General features: G+C 44.5%; 1 protein-coding gene across 1 annotated transcript in view; it reads left to right on the top strand.

The window, feature by feature from the left end:
• The first annotated feature begins 6702 nt into the window (after positions 1-6702).
• Positions 6703-15579, top strand: part of syne3 (spectrin repeat containing, nuclear envelope family member 3) — a 57418-nt gene continuing 48541 nt past the window's right edge. Inside the window, exons 1-5 of the mRNA XM_079286082.1 lie at positions 6703-6757; positions 8673-8830; positions 9602-9774; positions 10698-11007; positions 13928-14083. Coding sequence (XP_079142208.1) covers positions 8687-8830; positions 9602-9774; positions 10698-11007; positions 13928-14083 — 783 coding nt within the window. The 5' untranslated portion in view covers positions 6703-6757; positions 8673-8686. The remainder of the gene's footprint in view (positions 6758-8672; positions 8831-9601; positions 9775-10697; positions 11008-13927; positions 14084-15579) is intronic.

Genomic DNA, 15579 nt, shown 5'->3' with positions numbered 1-15579 from the left:
TCAGCCTGTTTCCAAGACATCAGTATAGATTATACAGATATGGGACCGGAGAACAGAGTGCAGGGAAAGAGGTACATGTTGGTAATGGTAGACAGATCGATTTTCAAGATGGGTGGAAGCAATTCCCACCAAGAGAGAAGACGCGCAGATGGTTATAAAGTGGCTGCAGACAGAACTGATTCCCTGTTACGGAGTACCAAGATGCATCCGCTCCGATAACGGACCACACTTTAGCAACACCACGCTCGCACAGGTAGAGCAATTCCTGGGAATCACACACCGATTCGGGTCCGTCTATCACCCGCAGTCTCGGCCTGGTGGAACGAGCGAATCAGACCCTTAAGGCAAAGATTGCCAAAGTTTGCGCGGGCTCCAAAGTAACCTGGGTTGAGGCCCTGCCACTGGCCCTTATGGCCATGAGGTCCGGAAAAGGGGGAGAAACACATCTCTCCCCACACGAGATCATGACTGGCCGGCCGCTGCCAGGTCCACCCAGAGATGGAGGTCATATGCCACCTCTGGATGTACAGCAGATTGAAATGTCTGACTATATGAGTGCCCTAACTTCTCTTACTGAAGCTCTCTCCAAGCAGATCGAGAGGACTCGAGCAGTACCCGAAGCAGCGGCAGCTGGAAAGCAGATTCAAGTAGGTGATTGGGTCAGGGTCAAGGTTCACAAGCGCAAGTGGACGGACCCCAGGTGGACTGGGCCGTACGAGGTGAAGGAGGTTACTTCACACTCGGTTCAGGTTAAGGGCAAATCAGGCGCCCCTTGGCACCACCTGACACACTGTGTCCCAGCACCGGTACCAACCAGAACACTGGGAGAAATTCGCACTGATTTGGAAAATGTATCGGGAATTTAGACGCTGTCTAGGGGACCCTCATGCAAACCCCGCCGACCGAGGTAGGCAGCGCTTCACCTGGAAAGGGGTGGGATGTGGGAAGAAAACTATGATGGGAGCGGGGGTGGGTATGGGCATACTTGTTGCCTTCCTGATGTGGGGACTAGAAACCAAGTATCAGACACACCAGCACCCATCTAATTCAACCGCCCCTCTTCCCTCTCCATCCCCGAATCAGACACACACCCGAACTAGACGTAGCACCCCACCTATATAGACTATAGGCATCCCAAGAGGCGTTCCTGACGAATACAAACTAGCAGATCAAGTCGCGGCAGGTTTTGAAAACATCCCCATAATCTCAGCCTTCTTTCCGATCACTCCCAACAAAAACGTGGACCGCATAAACTATGTCCATTACAATGTTTTGCGTCTCGTTAATCTCACTAGGGATGCCGTTGAAGGTTTAGTCGAACAACTCGCGCCGACCTCTCTTATAGCTATGCAGAATAGAATGGCTTTAGACATGTTGCTAGCTGAAAAAGGGGGTGTTTGCTCAATGTTTGGAGACATGTGTTGTACCATCATTCCCAACAACACTGCCCCAGACGGTTCGGTCACCAAGGCCTTAAATAGTCTGCGCACCCTCTCGGAAGAAATGCATGTGGCCTCAGGTATAGACAACCCATTCTGTGATTGAATGGAGAGTATGTTTGGTAAATGGAAAACTCTAATTATGTCCATCGCAGTTTCTTTCGGTGTTTTCCTGGCCATAATTGTCACTTGCGGTTGTTGCCGCGTCCCTTGCCTTCGCACCATGATAGGCCGGCTGATTACTACGGCCCTATCAAAAGAGAAGGCCCCTCCTCCGTATGGGGCTTATCCCCTCCTCTCCGATGGTCAACCAGCTTCCAATCCAGACGATTCGGATGATGGGGACCTAAACATCGAGTTACAGTCATTGAATGAGTAGTTTCAAAACATAGAATTCACACCAAGCAGGTGTGAAAAGGGGGATTTGTAAATAAAATATATGCATTCAATGGTAAACACAGCTTATACGCGGATATGCGAGCTCTAGTACACAACGGTCAAATACTCCGGGCGGGGCACTCTCGCCTGAACACAGTGGAAACGTACTTGACTCCGAGAGATAGATTTTGCTCCAGTTAACTGCCACATAGCCTTACAGAGAACCAGTCTCTCCTGCCTACGCCGTCTCAGAGATAGAGAGAAAGCGCCCTAGCTTATCTAGCGCCTAGCTTATCTAGCTGTTCGTACATAACAATATGCAGCTGCAACAACATGCACACACACTGATGATGCAGAGAAGGCGGTCCAGGACGTGAGCCAGTGTGGGCGGAAATGCCCAGTGCTCCAACCAGGTCGCTGCTCAGCTAAACACAGCTCCACCTGCAACTTTGCTTTAACCAATAGGCTTCCTTAAGGAGAACCTGTCAAAAAGGGATGCGCACTCTGTCTAAGCGCCTTTTTTAGTTTCATTTGCTCCTACAGAGCAGATTTTCTTAGGTCCGTGCACGTTTAACTGCTGGACATAATACTTCTGTTACAAATAAACCTTATTGCTTGAATTGAGCTAAACGCCTCGAACTCAGTCTGTTCACCCGAGTTATCTCCTCAACAGCTCCAGCTCAACCAGCTACAACAGAAAAGTCCTGCTTTTACATGAATGCATGAGTGATAATAATCTTATGATGCAATATATTTTACAATCACAGGGGATATTTTTCTACTGTACTTTCCTGATTTTACTTACATACTTTTACTTCGGTAAAAATGTTAATGCAGGACTTTTACTTGACAGAGTATTTTTACAGTGTGGACTTAGTACTTTGCTGAAGTAAAAGATCTGAATACTTTCACTACCACTGAATTTGAGTAAATCCGCATTTTCAACTCCAACTAGTAAGAAGGTAAATACAAGCTGGTTACAGACCGCATAGTACCCATTAGGGGTGTCACGGATCACAAACCTCACGATTCGGTTCGGATCACGGTTCAGGAGTCACGGTTCGGATCATTTTTCGGATCAACAAAGAAAAGGGGAGGAGACAAATATTTGCTTTCCATTTATTAATTAAAGAACTTCAAGAACACTTTAAGCAAAGAACTTTGGGCTATAGTCTTACATGAAAACAAAAATATTGAAGATGTCCAATTTGAAACAAAATTAAATAAATAAATAAAAATCATACATTCAAGAATTCTGTTAAGTTTAAGTGCAACATGAGGTATGTTGATATCCTCGTCCTTTCATCAATATTGAAAGAAAGAAACAGCCAGTGAGCTTCCACTGTTTACACTGAACTGAACTGCTCAGCAACAACTTGGGTCTATGTTTACTTCCTGTCAGGTTATGCCATTCAAATACACAATAATATTTACCATTATTGTGACATTATTTTCAAAAAGATGAGAATATCTCCATTGTCTGGGGAGAGGGTCGACCTTTCTGTGGTGACTGGAATATTATTGGGCCTCTCTAGCTTCACTCTGATGCTTCTGTCAGCACCTGCCCCAGGTGTGTGTGCGTGTGGCTCTCAGAGGGGGCGTGTCTACAGCACCTGCCCCAGGTGTGTGTGTGTGTGACTCGCACAGAGGGGGCGTGTCTACAGCACCGGAGAATCACTCCGCCGTGGTGAAAGCAGTCTCTGCAGTCTTTTCCTTCTCATAGAGGCCTGGAACAGCTTCACACTGAGTGGGTGTGAGTGGACTTCGTAGCGTGGCTCAAGCATTTTAACCAGATTTAGAAATCCTTTGTTTTCTACACCGGAGTGTCCCCGTCGCTGACAGACGGGATGGTGGCTCTTCATATGTGTGGACATGCCGATGTTTTGCCGTTGTCGTGTGTCTTTCTCTTTAAATAACGCCTACATACCGTAACACTTTGTCCACCACCCTCATCCGTCATTATACGTTACAGGGAAGACAAAATGTTCCCAAACTTGCGACTGAAATGACGCCGCGGCTTCTGACGTTCCTCCGCTCGCCATGACGTCACCGTTAAATGCGTCTAAGCTGCTCCGTTCACGTGAACACACTACTGCTTTATATCTGTTCACTGACACATTGATATTCGGGGACTTGTTACTTGAAAAGGAACAGCAGCAGTAGAACTTTACACACTATGATTACACTGTAAAAAATAAATAAATAAATACTCGATTGATCCGCGGTTCACGAGTGATCCGAACCGTGAGGGGTGATCCGAACGGATCACGGATCGATCCGTGATCCGTGCAGGGGCGGACTGGGGGGAAAAAGTGGCCCGGGATTTACTGTCAGACCGGCCCACTCAATACACGGCGCGCTGCCCACTCAATGCACGGTTTTTGCAGCAACTCACTCTTTTCTGCAACACAGTCTATGATTTTCTCACTGTCCAGCATCTGCAAAACATCTGTCTGAGTAGCCATCAACATAAAAGCCTCCAGGTGCTGTTGAGAGAGCGAGCTCCTGAGCCTGTTTTTGATATATTTCAGCGTCGAAAAGCTTCGCTCGCATGCTACCTGTGTGACAGAGAGGATAATCAGGAACCTGTATGCAAGGCCTATGATGTGGTATGCATCTGTCAGGAGGTTGTACTGCTTCAGAACTCGGTAGCAACAGATTGGACAGTCCTTGCAAGATGAGCACTTTTTGTAAACCATCTCTGCCTCATCTTCAGCCTCATCTTCAGCATCCTCCGGCCCGGCTTCTGTTGTCTTGGTTGTGTACTCCTCAAATACTGATGCCTTCAGCCTATCCCACTGTCGTGCCAGACGTTTGAGCTCGCTTTGTAACTCGCAAAGTCAAATCAACATAATTAACACAATGACAGCCACAAAGTCATAAGAACCAGTCACATATATTCATATGACAACAAAGCACATCAATCCAGCAGACCTGCAGCGGATCCACGCATTCCACCACACAAGAGCACGAGCCATCAAATATTATTCATAAAAACGTTACTGCAGATGTAAAAAAACAAACGCAGTTTGTCACTTACCAAATTCTTTGTTGACAAAGAATTTAATCCCAGTACATCGTTTCAGTTCCAGTAAGAAGTCCTTCTCGATTCATGGACGCCGTGACAGTCGAGCCGCCCCTGTATTTCACCGGTCTACGGCGGCCATTCGCACCTCCGCCGGCCCCGCCCCGACCGTCGCCCGGCACGAGCGCACGGCGCAGACCGCGGTTATAGAGAAAAGTTTTTAAAAGCACCGTAGTGTCCAGCCGTGCTATGGCGTCCTCGGATCGCGAGGAGTAGTATAATGTCAGTTTATACTGTTGATGCAGTTTTCACTGATTATTGACTTTCGGTATTAGAGTCAATTGAACGTGTTCTCCCGGCGATGTCAGAAACCGGCCCAAACCCCGTCGGCCTACCGGGGATTCCCCCGGTATCCCCGATGGCCAGTCCGCCCCTGGATCCGTGACACCACTAGTACCCATAGTACAACTGGACTGGACTGTAACTGGTTGTGAGTGTTAATATCCCTTATTGTAGAATGTTGTCAATGGTAATCGAAACGTTTTTCTCCATCAAGTATTTACTGTGTATTTCAAATTCAAACCCCGGATGAATTCTGATAGACTGAATGGAAACTGGGTGGTCACTGTTCTTTCTTCCAGGAAAGCAGTTTGAATCTGTGACGTGCGAGGCTCTGAGTCAGCAGCTGCCCTGGATTTGTTCCTTCCTCTGGTTCAAGCTGGTCTGCTGATGAGTTCATGTGCTGCGGGTAACACTGCTTTACACAACGAGTGAGTTTGAAGGGAACTGTCAGAAATACTGAAGTACAGTATGAGTTGAAATTCGATTTAAAAAGAGCTGTTATGCATGCTTTTGATGAATAAATATGCTTAGTTAAAGCCATTGTGGTCCCATAGCAAGAAGCGCTCGCATATTTCTTTCCCTCCTTTTCAGAAGAGTGCTAAATTGTAAAAAAAAAGCCCATGGATGTCTGGTTGCTATTACAACCTCATTACATAGTTTCCAGCAGAACTTTCCCTGTCGGATATACTGTAACGGTGTGTTTACAGGTCTCTGTAAAAAGTCCGTCAGAAAGCTGCAGCTGATTCAGAACGCTGCAGCTCGAGTCCCCAACAAAGAATTTACTTTAAAATCCTGCTGTTGGTTTACAAAGCACTGAATGGTTTATGGCCAAAATACATCTCTGATCTGCCGCTACCTTATGAACCATCCCGACCCCTCAGGTCGTCTGGGACCGGTCTACTTTCTGTTCCCAGAGTCAGAACTAAACATGGAGCGTTCAGTTTTTCTGCTCCACATATCTGGAACAAAGTCCCAGAAAGCTGCAGGTCTGCTGAGACCCTCAGCTCATTTAAATCAAGACTGAAGACGTTTCTGTTTGCTGCTGCCTTTAATTGAACCACATTCAATTAATATATTAATCAATTTCCTGTATTTCTGCATTTTACTACTGAATTTTATTTCTTACACTGTTTTTTAATTCTTTTTGAAATCTCCTTTTCTTTTGCCTTATGTTTTGATGATTTTAATGGTTTTATGTGAAGCACTTTGAATTACCTTGTTGTTGAAATGTGCTATACAAATAAACTTGCCTTGCCATGCCTTGTAGATGTTTGGTAATGCACAGATTTATTTACTTATGAGGACAAACACAAGTTCTAACTGATAACAAATTGTATACGTACCATAAAAGCTTCCTCCAAAATGAGACATATATATATATATATATATATATATATACAACGAAGGTTGTTTCTGTTGTGATGTCGGGTCGTACTATATTTTACAAGGAGTCATTGAAGGCAGCATGAAAGTGCGCGCTGACTCCAGCCCCCAGTGACTCGGCTCTACTTCCTGTGCCATAACTTCACTGTACACAACACAGCAATACCTCTCACCTGGTGAACACAAAGCCGTAAGTGTTTTTATTCCTATCGAACCGTACTTGACCAATAGAACCGCACCGTTGTTCGGCTAGCTTAACGATAAGCCTATCTCTACCAACGTGGGAACTCCGTGGAGCCTCGCGTGCTTATATTAAGTTACTGGACGATAATGAGCTGTGGAGATACGGGTCTGTGGCATAGACCGGTCTGTTGTCTTTTGGGATATTCACCGTAAACCAGTTACGTTGACTCTTCAGCCTTACATTAGCATAGCATATAGGTCGTTAATAACAGACTGAAGTTCCATATTTAAACTGTTAGACTTCAGTGAAAAACGAGCACGGTAACCGCAGTTTGCATGACGAGCAAACAGAGTGAATATGACCGCTGACGGTGGCACATGTGAGTGAACTGGATTAAGGTTTGTGTTAATGCGCGAGTTTACTGCACGAGCTGTCAAACTGAGGGGGGAGGGGCTTCAATGTGCCTAAACAGACTGCAACGGTCGCTACATACAATTCAACCAAAGATAACTTTACTCTCTTCAAATGAAGAGGACTGTAACGCTGTTATGGCGCATGTTTACAGCGGTTCTTCTGTTTATACAGGTGGTACAGACATGTAGCCCATGTGGTGTGAGTTTGTTCAAACTAAAGAGAAAGAGAAATAGAGTGTGACAGAGAGAAAGGTATACTTGGTGCTCGTGAATTCCAAGAGAGAAAACGACAGCCTGTTTAAACTAGACTATTACAAATGAAAACATTAAAAAGCAACTAGAAAGTATTAGCATGAGACATTTTGATTTTGAAGTATAAAGAACTGTTTTGTTGTGTTTCACTGAGAACAAGGAGTTCCTCATATGACCAAGTTTCAAGATTCTGAGGCAAAACCAGCAGACAGAAGGAATGTCATGGTGCTGGGAGGAATGAGTCATGAGGAGAATGTTTTATTTTGCCTCTAAGGAATGATGCGGTGCCTCTTTGTGCTCCTCCCATACATCTGACTGCAGCCTCTTTACTCACGTGAATCTGCCAGCTCTCTCTCAAAGGGGTTCCTTCCAGCCTGTGCTGAGTTCATCTTACTGCTCTCAATGCAGTCAGGAATTCCTGGAATTGTGCCATTACCATGTGCTTGAAAATGCACATTACAAGACAGAGGACAAGTTATTTCAATTTCTTCCAAAAGTATGAAATATAATATCCAGTATACACAGCAGATGGACACAAATACATGCCTTAGGTCAGTTACAGACTGTGTGCTAGAGTTGCATGGCCAGTCATTCAAAGTGTGCCTGCTGGTTTTTATCATACAAAGCACAGTTTGTAAAATTCTTCTTATGATTTCTCATGAGAGAGAGAGAGAGTTGCTTTTTTCAGTAGTACGAGTTCGGGGACACGCTAGAGGCAGATTTTTTAAAAATCATGAAATCGTGTAAACTTTGCATTTAAGGTATCAAAATATTAAAATCAATCTATTTAATAGCAATGTCTCCTCTATTCAAACTATGCTCCTATTTCAAAGTCTGTGTGTGCTCGGTGCAACAATATCACTGCATCATGGGACGTTCAACATCAGGCTATTATCTTATCTTCAATATCACAATCCAAATCATATGCAGAACTGGTCTGTAATGAATGGTTCTCAGTGTTATGGAATGAAATATCCTGCTTCAACCCATATGTGTTCACATTGTTCTTCCCTGGTATGGGACACTCAACACTGGATCCTACATGTCCCATGATGCTACCATGACAAACTCTTTATTAGGCCCCGCCTACTTTGTCAACGTCAATGTCTTTTCACATTCCACGCTCCCAGTTTCTAACACAGGTTTTTTGTTAAGATATTCAAAATATGTTTTTCCTTCAAAATGTAATTGGTGGAGTTCTCCTTAAACTTTACTTGCCTGCTGACACAGAAGCTTACTTCTGTTCTGCTCTTCAGCCCGAGGACTGGCCATGACGCAGCAGGAGCAGCAGGAGTTCATGGAGAGCCTGGAAGCGGCCCTCTCCTGGATGCAGGCCATCCAGGAGAGGCTGAAGGCCAATGACAACACCCAGGGACCCCGTGATGCCCTGGAGGGCCGACTCAGGGAGACGGAGGTGAGATACTTCCTGACCCTTCACTTCTGACCCCTGCTGCCACTTTAGTACTCCGTCAGTAGACTCCGTGTTTGTGGTCTTTGAGCAGGATCCTTTATTCAGCGACCAATGTCTACTTACATTGTAGATATACAAGCAAATTCAGAAATCATGTGATGCTGTCCTCAGTCATGAGAAGGTGAATAAAACAATGCTGAATACAATACTTCAATATACTTATATGTCATCTTTAAAAGGTCTGACAACTGAAATAAATAAACACATTTTGGAAATGGAAAGTATTGTAGTTTGTTGGTTACAGTGAGTAACAAAATAACACAAAACATGTTGGAAATAATGCTCCTAGGTGTATAATGTCTCCTTTTCAGTCATCTAGGAGCTGTTTATATTCACATCTGGATGTCTGTATTGTCTGGTATACCCTTGGCCTTTAATGCAAGAAATGACATCTCAAGTATGAATTATGAAGTGGGATTTATTTGGCTCATAGAAGATGACACTTTAATGATCTTCTTTAGGAGAAATGTGTGCAGCTACATGATGGAAATTATGAAAATGTTCTCTGGTGTCAAGGATGCTAGGCAGGAAGAGTGACAGATAAGTACTGGGGTTCATGGGAAACGTGCTCTTCATTTGAGACGTATTAGCAGTAACGATACACGTTGTGAGAGAAAGCTGCTGCCAATCATCACATTCGAATAAGCTCCCAGTCACTTTACCACACGAGAGGTTTGATGATGCTTTTCATGTCGTGCTCTGCTGAATGTGTAGAAGATCCATCACTCGCAGCATGAGGGTCGTGTGAAGATGGACATGGCGCTGGTGGCAGCTGAGAACCTTTTGCAGAGCGGAGACGAAGAGCTGAGAAACCACACCCACGCTAAGCTGAAAGACCTGAAGAGCCTGTGGGAGGAGACCAGCACCTATATCATCCACTGTCACAGGTGCTGCCCTACTCACTGCTGACCTCAGGTGGACTGTGTGTGTGTCGTGATTTGTAGGTATTTGACGCACCCGAGGTCTGAGGTCTCCTTTGGCTGCATTCACAGTTAAGCCATTGATGATCTGTTTGGAGTCGCTTCAGATGTGTGTTTTCAGATAATCGTTCCACACCTGAACCATCAAATGTGCAGAGAGCATGAAAAGTTTCAAATGCCTTTAAAAGCTGGATTTGGTATCAACATGCTACAGTACTACAGTACCTGCAGTATCTGACTAAAGTTCCCCAAATATTGTGGAGATCGTTGTTTGGGGTTCTTTACGTTGCACTGCCTTATCTCTGAAGGGTTTATGTGCTATCATGGGGACGCTTGCCATCACTTTCCCAAGGCCCAACGTTACATGTTAGAAGTAACTTCTTTTGGATATTTTGTGATATATTATTGGATATTTGCCAGTTTTCTTGATGAATGACTTAATTCATTGATAATTAATTCTTTCAGCACTAATTCTGGAAGTTTTAGCAGGAGTTGAAATGACAACCAGACTCTATTTTAAGCATCTTGTGTATATATTCATTTCTCTAGCTAAATAGGAGTAGTATGTTATCAGGCAGTTATCACTGTGCAGTTGTTGACACACCCTGGTTTGCACAACATCTGATGCTACATGACAAATAGCTGGGGGCTTTTAGTCGTGTTTTAATGTCTTTAAAGTTGCTCAATTAGAAAAAGAGATGATATTTATTGCCTCCACACGGCTCAACATGGCGATGGCTGAGCCAACGGCGCTATTAGCACTCACAGTGCAAGCAAAGGTAACATTGGTGCCAGAGCTAACAGTGTTTACCTGAGGGTCAATGGGACGGTGGTGCCATGTTTCCGTGCTACAGGCTAACTCTTCTTCATGTGTCTCACCTCACACCCAGTCGCATAGAGTGGGTGTGGCTCCACTGGGGCGAGTACTTGAAGGCCTACGAGGAGTTTGAGCTGTGGCTGACGAGCCGGCAGCGCGGCCTGGATGTCGTGGTGGAGCTGCAGCTGGGGGTGAAGGAGAAGCTCTGGCAGGTGGACCAGCAGAGGGTGGTGGTGAGCGACATCCACAGCCAGGCGGTGCTCCTGGAGAGGCTGCTGGACGAGGCCGCCGCACTGCACAACAGAACCCAGGACCCCAGCGTGGAGCCCCAGGCCCAGGAGAGGCTGCAGGAGGTCTACAACAATGTCAGAGACAGAGCTGAGGTGAGGTCTGCTGCAGTACATCCTATTGCATACCTACATGGAAGGTGTGCATATGCTCAGAGCCAACAGATGTGAGAGAGATGTAGCCGCAGTAGCAAAGTGACTTCCATGCATCGTGAGTCCATCTCCTACAGTACTGCCATTTATTCAAACGTAAACATGACAGCAGACTAGAGATGTTCCCCACTATGAATTTACACTGCATGGAAGTGTTCACACAGTCTGTGTGGAGCCCGTCACACACACACCTGCATGAATATATCACCACCTGCCAGTTGTTGGTTGCTGGTTGGAGGATTTCACCATATGGCCCAGCCGTAGTTATTTTGCTTGACTTTGCTTCAACGCCTGGAACCAAGTTGTAATCTTAATGTTCACGTCTCGCTGACGGCTGCTGTAGTAGCTGTGGAGTAACGAGTATGCAAATGAGTATTTTATTATGGGCCAGTAATCTACTCTTAACTTCGCCACGTTTGTTATTTATACCTTTGTTACAACTAGCCTGTTATCTATTATGCGTCTTGCCTGCATTAACCGAAATGAGCTGACATCCGAGCTGTGTGCTCGAGCTTTTGTCTTGAACAGGACTTCGTCTCCGGTCTTGCCTTTTGACTTAGTCTTGCCTCAGACTCAACTGCACCTGGTCTTGGACTCGACTTGGACTCAACTAAGTCGTTCTTGTGGTGTAATGCTCGTGCATATCAGTGATCAGGGTCTTGTACTCTTGCACAAGTTGGGTCAGAGCCTTGCACCCAGTCTGTGGCAGCTCTGCTCATGCCAATGCAAAGCTTGTGGTTTATGTAAAGAATGCACACAGCTGGTACAATGTGTGAGGAATAATACTTTAAGCACATGAGGAGAAAAGACAAGTAAATGAATAAAGTAAACACACTGGTAGAAGAAAAAGAGAAGGAACCTGCTGTGAAACATGTGGAATGAGGAACTGCGTCTTTGTAACAGGAAGCACGGCGCTTGAGAATCACTTGCAGATGAAATGCCAGTGGCCACACACACACACACACACACACACAGTACATATGGTTGACTAGGTTTTGCGAGGGATGGAAGGGAACAGGAATTGTGGCGGTGAGGTTCAGAGGATGTGTTTTCACTGATGATGCTGTGGGGAGGCTGTGCAGTTGGCTGTATGTGTGAGTTTGTGAGTTTGTGGGATTTGCATTATGTTTGAATCAAAGTGAGTGTACACCAGGCATGTCCAAAGTCCGGCCCGCGGGCCAATCACGGCCCGAGGTCAGATTTTATACGGCCCGCGCCTTCTGTCTTAAAATGCATTATTTATGGACCGCCAGCACAGTCAAAACGGAATGAATAAATCATACAAATTCAACATGCAATTCCTATTTTTACCTCATGGTGGCAGCACCACTCTGTAACTGTCTGGCTGTTTGAAATTGGCTCTGACCCTTGAACTGTCATGGCTACGGCAAGTAAAAAAAGGAAAGTCGATAATGAGGGCCGCCGCTTCCAGGAGAGGTGGAGATCGCAATATTTTTTTCACCGAAAACCGAAACAACTGTGTCTCCCTAATTTGTCATGAGACTGTTGCCTTGTTTAAGGAATATAATGTAAAGAGACACGAGACCAAACGTGCTAATGCTACAACAAGCTATCAGAGAGCGTCCGTGCTAGAAAAGTGAAGCAACTCCAAGATAACTTGGCCACACAGCAGCGGTCCCTTTCACATGAAAACATCATCAAAGTAAGCTGCGGAGTGGCCGTGGTAATTGCTAAACATGACAAACCTTTTACGGAATGTGAGTTTATCAAAGACGGTGTTATGAAAATAGCAGAAAACATTTGCCCCGAGAAGAAGACAGAGTTTGCTAATGTTTGCCTGCTCGTAACACTGAAGAGCTATCATCAGATACGAAGAGACAACTTGATTTTTTTCGTGAGCCTGTTTCATGTGTGTTGAATTTAAATGTTAGACAACTTTTCATTACCCTCACTAAGTCATATTTAAGATTGTCTTGAGGTGAGAATATTGATCGGTTCCTATGTAATTAGCTTTTAGATGGCTTGTTCTTTGTTATCTGACTTTCAAGATGTGAAAGAAAGGCAGAATAGTTGTTGAGATGTGTTCACACATGAATGCTTACATTTGGTTACATTGCTATTTGCTGTCATTGAAAATAAAATGATAAAATAACAATGTATGTATAGGCTACTTGTATTGTTTAAAATAATGTCAGCAGGGACTGTTGGCCCTTGGGCATTTTCACATTATCAAATTTGGCCCTCTTTGAAAAAAGTTTGGACACCCCTGCTGTACACAAATCAGTGATCCCTTGGCTTAATTTACATCTACAGCAAGCATTTCAAACTGTCCTTCTGTACTGTACTCTGTATGAGCGAATCCCTCAGCCACACAACAGTATGGTACATACATTTGATATTCATTTTGTGTCTGTACTGAGTCTGGCTAAGGGAGCGAAGAGTTTACTGTTTATTCATTTCATTCAGAGTAGAGATATTGCTGGATTAGTCAACATTATCAGATACATGCCAGCTGGCACACAATGAGACGGCTCTTCCTCTTCCTTCTTCAGACAGCTCTTTCAAATCAGACCTACATCATGCATTGACTTGAACACACCAGTCTGCTGGCAAATCTCTACTTTTGACTCCAAATGGGAACGCTGCTGTGTTTCACGGGGTGACCCTTTGTGGAAGCACCTCCTACCCGTGAACTGGCTCTTCCTGGTTGGGCTCTGTGTTCTTATCGAAAATGTCAACGTGCTCTCAAGCGTTATGTAGTAACAGACAGTCTCACAGGAGAATACAAATTCATATTCACGCTCCTCCCTCAGATACCCAGATGTGAAGTCTGTAATGTGTGTTGAAAGGTCTCCGTTCATTTCTGAACACTGCGCCACTAACACGTCTCCTGCTGTGCTAGGAGCGTCTGTCGCTGCTCCATAAGATGGCTGAGGAGCACCAGACATACCAAGGCTGCGTCCAGAGGTTCCAGTCCTGGCTGCTGTCAAAAACCAAGGAGCTCACTGATCTAATGGAGAGGGAGGATACCTCCGAGAACAAGCTCAGAGCCTTGCAGGTGAGGCTGAATGAACAAACCTGTCTTTCTCATGTTCAATATGCAAAGGGTAATAGTTTGAATAGATATCCTCAGCTGTGTGAAATGTACTTTTATGAACTAAAAGTACCAACCAAATGAAAAGTAGATTCAACTATCCTCATGGTGAAGACATTAAAAAAACATGGAGGGTACAATGAGTGTGGTCTATTTATCGATGTCATCAGAAATATATCACTGCCGTATTCAAAATATGAATCCAAATACTGTGTAATCCGTTTACTGCAGTGTGATCTTACTGACTGTTATGGAGTCTCCGGGGGAAGAAGTATACACTTTCTTATTGTTTAATTAAAATCATGAATTAATTGACCACTTCAAAAATATCATAGATAAAAAATAAAACATATATTGATTCAAATACAACACATTTAGTTTCTTTTATCTGTAAGGGACCATGAACAATATTAAAGTTGAATGTTCCGTACCAAAGTTAGCTGTAAATCACAGTCAGAAACCGTTTATTGCCAACGTATGTTGCACACACAAGGAGTTTGTCATGGCGGGTGGTGCATAACATTAAACAATCAACAACAGTGTGAGAAATAAAAACATATTCAAATTTACAATAGAATATAAAAGAATATCAAACAAAGTGCACAACAAACAGATAACAGTACTATAAACAAGTATGATGAAGTGTCATGCAAAAGTGTCGAGTGTGTGTGTTTAAATACAGAAACAGAGAGGGAATGTGCAGGAAAATGTCCTGGGGATGTCAGTCAGTGGGGGTCCCGGGCTCTGTTGATGAGCGGTAGGAGCGTTCATGTGTTCATGTGTTCATGTGGCGGTAGGTCTTGGTCCTGATGGACCGCAGCCTCCTGCCAGATGGAAGGGCCTCAAATACTTTATGTCCAGGGTGCATAATTCCAGATTGGGAGCATTTCGATTGCCTCTCAGCAGCTCTCAACATGGCGCAAGTCGGCGGCTTGTAACTAACAGTGCTAACAAGGCTAACAGTGCAAACTACGTTGAAAGTGCTGACTAAGCTAACCAGTGGGGCACGCTCACATGCACTGAAAGCACGCACGAGCGGCCAGCTGTGTAAAGAAAGCAAGGAGCAGGTCTGCTCATAACACACACAGAGGGAGAGTGACTTCATTCTCTGCTCCACTGTCTTTACATAGACAATACTGCTTTGCTGCCATATTGATGCTCTGAATGTCTTTTATTGCTCCTTCAAGTTTACAATTTTGAAATTCCCTTTTGCCAAGTTACTAACTGTGAATATAGTTGTGCTTCTGAAAAACTCCATTTTCATGATGTTTGATGATCCTTCCAGTTGAGAAAACTAGATTCAGCGCTCTAATGGCTGCTGTTAAACGGAGAAAACGTGATGCCCTATAGGTCAGAAAGCGTTGTGCGCTCTGGTTCCCCAAAGCATGCAGCTGGTGCCCTTGTTAGTTCATTTTTTGCCCGTGGCCCTGCCAGATAGTGGCAGACTTTTTTGCCTGGCC

The sequence above is a fragment of the Melanostigma gelatinosum genome (genome assembly GCF_949748355.1).
Source record: "Melanostigma gelatinosum genome assembly, chromosome: 16".
Lineage (NCBI taxonomy): Eukaryota > Metazoa > Chordata > Actinopteri > Perciformes > Zoarcidae > Melanostigma > Melanostigma gelatinosum.
Note: the sequence above shows the minus strand (reverse complement) of the source record. Positions and strands in the feature narration are given on the sequence as shown.